Source organism: Urtica dioica, chromosome 2, assembly GCF_054948205.1.
Source record: "Urtica dioica subsp. dioica isolate 48M chromosome 2, U.dioica_male_clone48M_v1_H2, whole genome shotgun sequence".
NCBI classification, from domain to species: domain Eukaryota; kingdom Viridiplantae; phylum Streptophyta; class Magnoliopsida; order Rosales; family Urticaceae; genus Urtica; species Urtica dioica.
In genome coordinates, this window is record NC_142757.1 from 32,953,888 (window position 1) to 32,966,027 (window position 12,140).

Genomic DNA, 12,140 nt, shown 5'->3' on the forward strand with positions numbered 1-12,140 from the left:
AAACCACACTATTTTAGTGTTAGCATTGGACGTGCGTGAGGGGATAGCAAAATAAATTTGTGTCACTACACAATTGGTGTAAGCGCTTGCAGTACACATCATATTTTCGCCTTAACTTTGATGATAACGATAGAACTAACTGAAATAAGTAAAATCTGCAACAATCATGAACAAGGCTTTCAACCACAGATCATCGTAATAAACAAAAGAATTAATCCCATTTTTACCCCCGAACTCGTACCTCGGTTACATTTCGTTCCCTGGACTCGAAAATGTTGCAAAACTCATCTCACAACTCAAACACGTGTTACAAAGCTCCACTTCCGTCAGTATTTGGACGTTAAGTTTCACGTTTTGATGACGTGGCAAAATTTTAAAGGGTATAAGAGTATTTTCTAGTATTCTAAATACTTTTAATATTTAAATATTGTTATAAGATTAAATAATTAAATATTTCTATTATTCTCTCTCCTCTCTCTCTCTCTTTCCTTTCTTCTTCTTCTTTTCTTCTCTGGATTTTTTTCTTTCCTGGTTCGCGTGTTTGGACAACCATATTCAGTACAAGTTTCAACTTCAAGCCACAATATCAAAATGACAGAATTAATATTAAATACCCAGGCACCACTCCTTTTTTTTTAAGTCGCACAACATTTTACTCATTCGTTCCTTCGCATTTGATTCCTTTCAGATCTCATATTTTGGCACTTAATTTTGGAGCCAAACCCAACTTCGAACTTTCTTCATTTCAAATTGAACTCAATTTGGCCTTTGTTTCGTAACCACACAAAATTTAGGGGTTTCGGGTCCTGGCTCCATTTTGATCTAAGAACAGGATTGAAACTGAATCTGCATGAAGAAATCGATGTTCTTCGAGTCTGTTGAATGGATGAGAGACTAGATCGTATGAACGAGAAATTAGATTCTAAATTTCTCTATATGGAAAGCATTTAAAACCTTTGAGACCATGTTTTGGAGGGATTGCGAGAGAGAGAGAGAGAGAGAGAGAGAGAGAGAGAGAGAGAGAGAGAGAGAGAGAGAGAGAGAGAGAGAGAGAGAGAGAGAGAGAGAGAACAAAGATCAAAATGGAGGACCGCCTTGTGGTCAGGTTCGAGTTCTCGTCGTTGGCGATTCAGGTGTGTATCTACTTTCTAACATTTGATTGTTGATTTTTACTGATCTTTGAGATATTCTCAGAAATTTAGGGTTTTTAGGAGACTTTGAATTTGTTGATTTTTTCTTTGCGTCAGGTGTTGGAAAAACGTCCCAGCTCGACCGCTCCGCCGATGACTGCGACGAAGCTCTCGCGATCGAAACCGCCCATTTCAAGACTCTCCTCTGCAAAGGAAAGTTGCTGATGAGCCTCAACAAGTACGCCTCGCGGCTCGATTGCTTCCGAGCCGCCCAGCTCTTCGGGCCCCAAAGCTCCTCCGAGAGCCTCGACACCCAGCTCGAGAAGTGCAAGAAAAGGACTCCCTGTCCCGGACCGGTGAGTGCGCGCAAGATGGGAGGCTCGGTGATTTGGGTCACGCGAGGAAGCAACTCTGCGAACTGGCTTTTTTTCTTCTTATTTTCTCGCAGGTGTGCGCGTGGGGAGAACCAGGAGAGGAAGAAGAAGATAGAAGAAGAAAAGAAAGAGAGAGAGGAGAGATAATAAAAAATATTTAATTATTTAATCTGCTTAAATATTAAAAGTATTTAGAATAATAGAAAATACTTTTATACCTTTTAAAATTTTGTCACGTCATCAAAACGTTAAACTTAACGTCCAAATACTGACGGAAATGAAACCTTGTAACACGTGTTTGAGTTCTGAGTTGAGTTTTACAACATTTTCAAGTTTAGGGGGCTAAATGTAACGAAGGTACGAATTCAAGGGATAAAAATTGGATTTATCCTAAACAAAATGTTTTTAGTTAATAATTCATACGTACAGAGTATAAGAGATGGAAAATTAAAATAATGAATGTACATGAATATTTCGAACCATTGCCATATAACGTTCTACCTCCAACATATACAAACTCATACACAAAAAAAAAAAAAAAAATGAAATGATTTTACCTTTTTTAAATATATATATATGGGCTATGGTATTTTTTTTTTACCCTCCCCACACCATGGCTACAACTACTACCACAACAACAGTAAAAGGCTACTTTATTTTCACCTTTGGATGGATAAACACTACTGCCAGGGGCAAACCTGTATTTTTTCTTATTTCCCTATATTATGGTTGCCATTGTCATTCTCACGTGTCTTGTATAAACAGCTTGAAAATGTTGTCCCCTAACAGCAAAGAGAATGAAATTGAAATAATGTTATCCGATTTATGTTTTAGCTTCCGGACATCATCCCTTCTCCGGCGTCTCCGTTTTCGTCCTGGCTTGAAGCAGCAGTTAGCTGCTGTTGCAACTGTGAAAATGTTTTATCATTTCATCAATAACAAGTTCGAGCGTAGGATTAGTGTAGTTGCAATAATAACTCACTCGAATGTATTTCAACTGTTCAGCCGTAAGTTCATCAGCCAGACTGTTCATCCTGCAAAATCCTCGGGATTAGCATAAGTGCACACCAAGGCTATATATATATATATACACATTCAAAACGACAAACAAACCTTGTGGAAAGCTCTGAGATCTTCGAGAGCAGCAACCGCTCCCTCTCTGAACCCTGTGTTTCAACCTATTCACATAAAAACAATAGTGGTTATACTATATCCAAGTCTGATTTAGTCGTAAAAGATTACAAATCCCATGAAATTGATTGTAGGGAGATATAGATGAAAACACGCTTACAATTCCATTGTTTTCTGGACTGCGCGGCAGAGGCGGCAACTTCCCATTTGCAGTCGCTGATTTAAAACGAATAAATAAATTGATAGTTAAATAGGCACTTTATCAATACAAAGACATCAAATCAAACATCGTGAAATATATTAGTGGTTTGCTCACCATCTGCCATCTCAGCTGGTTGCATGCTGTTTAGCAAACTCATAATGATATCCTGTGAATTGACACAAAATCATGAACGAGAAGATTGAGTAATTTTGGTAGTGGGAAAAGGGAAAACTCAGGCAACCTTTTTTTACCTGTTGAATTGATGTCTGCTGGAAAAGATTCTGAAGGTGAGGCATGAGAAGTGACGCAGGTACAATGTTACTACTCGTCTCCTTCACGGGCTGACTCGCCGGCTGAAATCATAATAATGTTTGTTACGCATATATCAGGTCAGCACTGAAACATAACATACGACTCTTATGTGCCAGAAGGCATAAGCATTGGCAGCCAAAGGTCTGAAACAGAATGAGAACAAATTTATTGAAATATTACAAAGAAAATATATTCTTCCATGAACGTCTACGACAAGTTCATCATGGTTGTAATCCTATAAGCATTACTCAGGTAAGTGAGAAGAGATTAGCATACGAACCACTTGGTTAGATTCAAAGATCCATTCACCCACACTGGCAGATTTTCGCAGAGGTGATCCCTAAAATTGTGAGAACATCAAATATATGAGCGCCCAAATTTAGGTTACATCCTCTAATATTGTAGGGTTCGGCGGATTGACCAATTCAAAGACATAACTGCATAAAAATAATCACGTAACAAAATGCCAACTACCTGAGAAGAACGGCGTGGAACCGAATTCAATGGAATATCCTGAGACAGAGTTACAAGTTAGTGAGACAGAAATTGCAAGACAAGAAACCTATGAGAATAAACTACAAACCTTTACGAGATCTAAATTTTCTGATGTCACTGAGAATCTCCCTTTAATCTGGACAAGATTTCCTTTCGACTTGTCATCCAAAGAATCTCTATATCCTGCAGAGAGGAAAAGACTCCGTGACGTAAGGCTTCTATGAAAATAGCGATGATAAACATCTGAAAACAAAATTCACCTCCAGAAGACTTTATGGGGGCTGATAAACTGTTGGCTGAAGCTCGATTCGGAAGCATCAATGGGCCACTAAAGCTAGGTGTTCGTCTTACTTCACTATGCACCTTCTCATTTGAAACTTTATCATTCTCACCCCTGAAATCAAAGCAACAATTAGCTGTAATCCAAGATACAGGGATCAGATATACCCATTAGAAGGTAAAGAAAAACAAGCAGATGTAGAAATAAAATGTACTTTGTCATGAATACGAAATCAGTCTACAATCTGTCAATTAACCCCTAGCCTGGAATATTGAAGAATGATCTTATGATTACCAGCATGAAATGAGAATATGCTAATTCAATTATACAGTACATGGCATTTAGTCCCCATTGAAGGACCAGAGGTTCGACAAAATCTTCTTAATATCATCCGTAACAGATGTCACAATTGAGAATAGAGAGAGAAAACAAAAAGAAAAAAACAAATATAATTTAATGATTAACCTTTCAGAAATGCGACCCCTCTCTGATGCTGAATGAGTTAGTACAGAACCAGGCATAAGTGGACCACTATAAGTTTGGCGAACTTTCACTGCCTGTACTCTAGTTTTGGCGGTCACTTTTTCTTTTTCGGATGTTGATGTTGTTGCCTCTGTAATTGATCCATTTTTCTTCCAACCCCTTTTCTCTTCAGCAATAGATTCATGTATATCAGATTCAAGAATCTTGCCTTTTTTGTTTGCATATTCAAACTCCGTTGATTTATCGCTACTGCTTTGTCCTTCACGAATTGGTTCATCGTTTTTATTCAATTTACCAGAAACAGAGTGGCAAAGAGGTCCATCCTAATTTATAAACACATCGTCACCAGATTTTAGGTTTAAATACTCAAAATCGATAAGTGAACTGCAATTACTTTGCTATAATCTCAAATGGAAAAATAATAATAATTACCTTAACAATAGAAAGTGATTTAATTTTTTCTTCTTCTTCATACATCTCTTGCAAATCATCGTCATCGTCATCGTCATCTGGCACCTATCATTGAAACGGAATGATTTTAAATAATTTCCGTCGGATAAAAGCCTTTGATAATTTTAAAATCAATAAATGCAAAAGCATTGTCATTGTCTATATCTTGAAGTACGTAGATAACAAGTTATAGCATACCATGGAGGCTTGAGCTTTTAAATCATTTAGATCGAAGTTCCAGGCACTGACTCCGCGCTGATACTCGCTCTGAACAAATAGGAGAATTGAAACAGACATGAGAATAACTTGTGAAATAAAAGGGTACTGGCTAGTTAGGTTGAAAAAACCCGATTGTTTATGTTTAAATGTCCTACTTAGCCATGAATTTCAGAACAGATGGGTACTCTAGAGGTGGCATAGTCTCTCACTGGAAATCAGGCCTTAACCACCTTTTTTTCTAAGGGTCTCTTAGGAAAATAGCCAACTTAAACATTTGACATTACTAAATAGCCAACATTTGGTAAATCTTAGGTAAATAGTCACTTTCAAACGTAAATCTCAAGTTAAATATCACTTTCATATACCAAACGTCGACTTTACTTAAGATTTACATCCGAAAGTGGCTATTTACCTAAGATTTACCAAATGTTGGCTATTTAGCAATGTCAAACGTTTAAGTTGGCTATTTTCCTAATTTTTTTAAGAAACAAATATTTTTTTTATTAAAACTGAGCACCCCGATTGAATTTATATAATAAGGTTACATGCTCATTTCGGACCATTACATACAGCTATATCTCTCTCTCTGTCTTTCTCTCTCTCTTTTTTCAACCTAGACCATTTTCGTTAACTACAATTTGGTTATCTTCTTCTTGGCAAGCTTCTGTTTGTGTATTTTCAAAATTATCTTCCCTTTTTAATCCCATGTTGAAACTCTCAGTTCGCAGCGCAGTTGAATTCATGTTAAGCAAGTGAGAACACTAGTCAAGGAATAACCAAGTCAACAAACCTGAGACAATGCCTCTTGCTCTGCCGAAGGCATCTTTTTAAGTGCTAGTTCGGCTGCATCTTTAAGCTGCAAGGTTTTTGTGAATCCAAAATAAGAATGACAGTCGATAAATTTTGCATGTTAATAGGTCCGTCCGAGTGCTACCTGAAGAGCTTTCACGCGATTCCAAAGGGGTGGCAAGTCGGCAAACAGCTTTTTTATAGAAAGCTCTGGAGACTTTGCACTCTTGAAAAACGAATGCTTCATCAATTTCTCTGCTGTTGGCCTCTTTGTTTGATCTTTCACTAAGCACATTGCCACCATTTCTTTAAATGACTGGTCACAACTGGACATCCTCTAATTAGAATATTATTCTACAAGAGAAAACCTATTAACGACATGCAATTACATTTAAGGACATGACCACCTTCTCTAAAACCAGTGGCACAAGCTTAATTAACTAGTCTATCTCAAAGGTATTCTCACAAAATCAAATCACATGTGTAAATCTCTCCTTCCAGAAAGAAGCTCAGTACCTTAGAGAATCTTTTATCACGGTCATAATCAAGACCAGGAGGAGCGTTTTGAATGGTCATCAAGAGAACCTGTGGGGAAAAGCAAAGTACGGATCCTTGGGTTAAAATTCAATACCACATTTAATTCCAGGTACTTTTTTAAATCCAATCTTATAGTGTGTCTTACAATACCTTCATAGGCGGGTATTTTGAGAAAGGTGCATGACCATGAGCTAACTCTAGTGCCGTTATACCGAATGACCAGATATCAGCTCTGAGCAACAAACAAGTGGGAGAACATTCCTTAAATAATAGAATTGAAAACCAAATTCCAAAAAAAAAGGCGCTCTTGCACATCATCACCAACTTACTTGGAATTGTAACCACTTCCAGGTTGCAATACCTCTGGTGCCATCCTGATATACAGCAAACAAAAGTCAAATGTCAACAACACACACACAAATATATATATATATATATATATATATGGAGAGAGAGAGAGAGAGAGTTACCAGCATGGAGTTCCTACAAAAGTGTTTCTCGAGCGCTGTCTATCACCAGCGTCAAACATGCATGCTGAGACACCAAAGTCAGCAAGCTTTACAGTCCCATTCGTATCCAGCAATATATTCCCAGCCTGCAAGGAGATGTGAAAAATGAAAGCCATCCAATCGCAATTCCAAATGAAAATGTGGATTGGATAGAGAAGAACGAAGAGAGCAAACCTTAACGTCTCGATGAATGTGTCCTTGGCGATGAAGGTACTCCAAAGCCTTGAGGGTTTCCTTGAGAATGGAGGCAATAGCTGCTTCCTCAAAGCCTTCTGGATAGGCAATCTTCATGAGGTGCAAACAAGAGCCTTCTGCCATGAAAGGCATAACCACCCAAAGGTTGCGTTCCACAACAAAAGAACAGAAAGCCTTTACAACATTTGGATGGTCTATCAAGATCATCGTTTGAGCCTCCCTCCTCATGTCATCCTGCAACACATCAAAACTGGCATAAATCACACAAACTGTGATCTATATTCTGAAAGTGACACTGTTTATACAGCGATTTCTAGCTGCTACTACACAACCATTGACAAATATGTACTATATGGAGTGACGAGTCAATTATAATTTTTTATTAGATTGCAGATATATAGCTTGACAAAACTCGTAGTCACCCAGAAACAATATTTAGCTCGACGGATACATGCTTAATCACTCACAGAATATACATTGCACAACTCGCATTTAGAAATATAGTCGGAGAGAGTGATCATTTTATACAGCTATGCTCCCAGGAAGATATCGTAAGCCAAATTAGTAGACCAGAAATATCTCCAGACCTGATCATGGGGTCAAAATATAGTATTTGCATATAATCTCATTATAAAGTATTATTGTTATCACATGAATTAACAAGAGCTCAAGGAAGATATCGCACTTCCATAACATAGATAAGAAAACAAACACAAAATCCAATTACCTAAATGATCGCTTAAAAATGGCTACGACAAAGGTGCCTAAGAATCTGAAGTGAAACCAAATTGTGTGTACCCAAACCCAATCAAATACAGAGCAACCAGATCGGGTTTGACTAGAGTGAAACCATACTCCGAATAAACCAATTTCCAGTCGCAACTAACTAAATCATAATCATTTTCTTCAACTGGAACGAATCAAAACAAACATGCATCTACAAGAGAGATGACTAACCAGATTGCTGTTGCATCGATCGAGATCCAAGCACTTGATAGCGACGACCTCGTTAAAAGGGAGATAGATCGCTCTGAATACAGTCGCGCTCGCGCCATAGCCGACCTCTTCGAGAAGCTTGTAGTCGCTCGAATTCGCCGAATAATTACTCCTCCCCATCAGACAGGAAGAAGAAGAGACTCTACACTCTCTCCTGCTTCTTCTTCTTCGTATTCGTCTGTGTTCTCTGACTCCGCTCTGACCTCACTTCAAATTCTGGTCTTTATAAATATTAATGTTAAGAAGGGTCGTTGACCGCCATGAAAGGAAGTAATAGAGCTCTCTCTCTCTCTCTCAGCTCGAGAGAGAGACAAAGAAAAGGGTGGGTGACGCGTCCAGAAGGAGGTGTGGCATCAGGATTCTGACACGTGGACGATGCGAAGAGCAAAGGAATACGACTGGGACCCGCCGTACTAGTTTGTTTTGCTCTAAATTGAATATCCTGGTTTTATTATTATTTGCTTATAAATATTTGGTGAGAGAGAGAGAGAGAGAGAGAGAAAGAGATGCTTATGCTTGATTTGTAATGTAGCTGTGGTACGGATATTTACCACGTCCTTTCCTTTACGTTTTTTAGCTCATTTAATTCTTGAATTGTTGTGTATGTCATATTTTACATCTTATAATCTTATCAAGAGTGAAATCGTCCTAATCTTTCGTTTTTTTTCTAAACACATTTGGCATCTGCCATCAATTATTCGACGAAATAGTCATTTGCGAAGACTTACTTGTAAAAAAAAAACAAAAAACAACTACTTGTTTATGTCCTCCATACTCTTAAATTATCCAAAACAATATATACTTTTAAAAGCCGGGCATTTTGTTGCCCTAAATCAGACCTCTTCATATTTATGATTGTAAGGATGTTTTCCCCTTAGTTTATAAGCTTTTCATGGCCGATCTACTTTATTAAGAAAAAAAAAACTGTTTTTGGATTAAAGAAAATGTTCATTGAAGAACTTTCTCAAACTGTTTGAAAATTGAGCCTTACCTATTGTTGATGTGATAAATCATACCAAAATAGTCACGATAAATTTGTGGTTAAAACGGATCAATTTAGATTGTAGATGGGTCTCAATTTTCCGTAACAAGAATAAGTTCGATCTCTTAATGAACTAGAAATTAAATGTGTTATTTAAATGAAGACGAAAACAAAATGTAAGAATAGCTCGGAACTTTTTTGTATTAAGATCACTAATAAACAGTACAAAGATTGGATTTTGATAACAATAAAAATTTTCAGAAAGTAATGTGCCCAAAAAGGGTATAGTTGTCATATATTTATAGTCCGAGAAGGGGAGCTAGCGAGCTTTAGATCGTTCGAGACATGTTACGCGTTAGTTTAAAATCACTATCGCGTATTACGACACCTGGCGCAAGAGACTTATTTGTGCGAGGGACGGTTGCGAATTGATCTTGTCGACGAGCTCTTGCTATACGGGTCTTCAGGAGGCGATGATCTTTTTGTTGATGATCGAGCTGAGGATCAATCCTACCGATGGGTTGGTACCTTGATTAAACTTGCTAAAACCAAACGACATGGGCCCAATAAACTTGTATTGGGCCAAATCCCTTATGTGTTAGATGGAGGACGAAGTCCAACATCAACACTTATGTTATGTTGATTTTTTAGAGAAATTGCCCAAACTAAGAGTGTTTAAGAGCACTTTTCCAAATTCCTACTATTTTCAAAAATTTATCATACTAAGACTACTTCTCATTCACTAGTCTGTATTATTACCTAAATTCCCCTAACTTCCTACTTTTTTTTCTTTTTTCTTTCTTTTTTATTTAAGTAGCATTTATCATCTTTATTTATTATTCTCTTCTTCTTGCCTTTTATTTAAATTTGGAAAAAGAACATATATATACAATGTGTTTTAGTGAAATATCGAGTTTAACATTTGGTTTTCATAAATGTCGAGTTCATACCCTCTGTCTAACTAAAATGACGAAATTATACCCTGAAATAGATAACACTGTCACAAATATCTCTTTCATTGATATTAACTCTTATATAAGAAAAATATAATCAAATACAAACCATTACCCTAACTTCCAAATTTCCAATTTTGAAATAAAAATAGCCTTAAATTGAAATTAAATAACAAAATTCATATCTCCTAAGAGATGATTTCATTCTGTGTTTGAATTGCAACTTTGAATCTTATATTCTCTATTCGAATCTGTGATTTTGATGACTATCAATGTCGATTTTTACCCATTTGTCACTTTCTGTGTTTTTCGCGACTAAGAGACTATTGTTTATTTTTTAGTTTTTAAATCAATTACATATATGGGGCAAATGAATAAAGATAATTGGTGTTTACATATAAATATTATAGTCAACGTCAATTAAAAGTCAATAAAAATCAATAAAAAGAAAATTTGTGGTACTAGTGTTTATTTCATGGTATAATTTCGTCATTTTAGTTATGTAAAGGGTATGAAATCGATATTTTTGAAAACTAAAGATTAAATTCAACATTTCACTAAAACAGAAGGTAATGTGTCATTTTCCCTTTAATTTTTTATGTCAGACTCAAGAAATGAGTTTTCCTCTCTCTCTCTCTCTCTCTCTCTCTCTCTCCCTCTCTCTCTCTCTTACCTTCTCTCTCCGACCTTTTCATTGGCAATACCTAACCAGTGAAACCTTCCGGCGACGGGAAAGATCTTTTTGGTGAGGGCGGTGGCTCTGGTGGACGCTGCGGCTGGGCGAGCTCTCCGTCTACAAGTCCAAGTCAAACCTTGAGGCGCCTCATCTCAACTCTGCCGCCGCTTTCTACGAGTTCAATCCGACCATCGTCGACCTCCTAGTCGCCTTCTGCGAGGATCTTCTCGGGAAAGAGAGCTCCGCTAAGAGAATGAGTGACGAGACCACCGAGCAAAGAAGGAGACGCCGAGGGAGAGATTACATCGATGGATTTATTCTACTCAAGGTAAAGAAAATCCTCAACTTTCGATTATAAAGTGTTTTTTTTTTAAATGAAGTGAATTGGGTTTTTAATTTGTCTCTTCTCGTTTAATAATATAACCTTGCTCTCTGTTTTTTTTTTCCTGGTGTTGATTCGTCTTTAGATTAATTGTTTGTCATTTGCTGGTGTCATGTTTTGATTAATTAAGAGCTTATTTCGATTTGTGCGTTTGATTTTTTAGGCAGATTGGGAGATTTTTTCTACCCTGTTGGAGTGTAAAAACATCATTTGGCGTGAAAATAAATACAACTTTCACGCTTAACATACATATTGTAGTCTACTTAATCTCTGGGTAAGTTTATTGTATTGTCAAAAGAGATTTATATGTATAGTATTCAGTCCTTTATGCAATCAATTAATATATTATGGGATTCAACGTCAACATTGTCATTAATTCCAGTGATTTATTGACAAATTTATCATTAATTCTAATTATTTAGTGACAATATTATCATTCATTGATATATATATATATATATATATATATATATATATATATATATATATAAATTCTGCTATCAAGAATTCGTGACAAACTTGTCACTAATTTCAAGCAATTAGTTACGAGTTTGTCACTAATTATAGTGATTTAGTGACAAACATGTAACGAAATCTAATGATTTATTGATAAATTGGACACTAATTACAATGATTTATTAAAAACGAGATGTTATTAAATCCACTTGAATTAGCGACAATTTTGTAACATAGACTTAACAACACGAGCACAACCTCCTTGTTGAGTGCAATTATGAATCGATATACATCTATCGATTTGTAGAGTAATCAATAAGTTTATGATGGTCTACTATAAAGTTCATCAATATAAAATTGCATCAATACAAATATCACATTTTTGGTATTTAAAACACGTTTCAACAAGAATAGTTTATTTATTTTCAACTTTATCACTAAAACTAAAGAATTAGTGATCACATACATGAAAAAAGTACAAGTGGATTTTTGAGCGACATAAAATAAATAAATTGGAGAGGTATATGTAGTGATAAATTACAAGTTATGTGATATTAGTATCATTATTGTCACTAAATCACTAGAAATA

General features: G+C 36.3%; 1 protein-coding gene across 1 annotated transcript; it reads right to left on the minus strand.

Moving 5' to 3' along the window:
- Positions 1-1,928: 1,928 nt before the first annotated feature.
- Positions 1,929-8,463, minus strand: LOC149404440 (uncharacterized). The gene is made up of 21 exons (XM_089603308.1): positions 8,064-8,463; positions 7,086-7,340; positions 6,873-6,997; positions 6,732-6,776; positions 6,553-6,634; positions 6,382-6,450; positions 6,011-6,181; positions 5,867-5,932; positions 5,056-5,124; positions 4,840-4,923; positions 4,390-4,730; positions 3,905-4,038; positions 3,733-3,827; positions 3,624-3,662; positions 3,430-3,489; positions 3,089-3,190; positions 2,952-3,003; positions 2,796-2,851; positions 2,618-2,682; positions 2,487-2,538; positions 1,929-2,412 (listed from the first exon to the last, which is right to left on the minus strand). The coding sequence occupies exons 1-21, from the start codon at positions 8,220-8,222 to the stop codon at positions 2,335-2,337; spliced, it is 2,199 nt and encodes a 732-aa protein (XP_089459434.1). The 5' UTR covers positions 8,223-8,463; the 3' UTR covers positions 1,929-2,334.
- Positions 8,464-12,140: the final 3,677 nt, after the last annotated feature.

Bases quoted from the DNA above. Each gene is read 5' to 3' on its own strand.
- LOC149404440 (XM_089603308.1), bottom strand. From the start codon at position 8,222: ATGGGGAGGAGTAATTATTCGGCGAATTCGAGCGACTACAAGCTTCTC. The intron at 6,777-6,872 runs GTAACTCTCTCT...GCTGTATATCAG, and splicing joins TTTGTAGGAACTCCATGCTG to GATGGCACCAGAGGTATTGC. The intron at 3,663-3,732 runs GTTTGTAGTTTA...ACTCTGTCTCAG, and splicing joins AAAATTTAGATCTCGTAAAG to GATATTCCATTGAATTCGGT.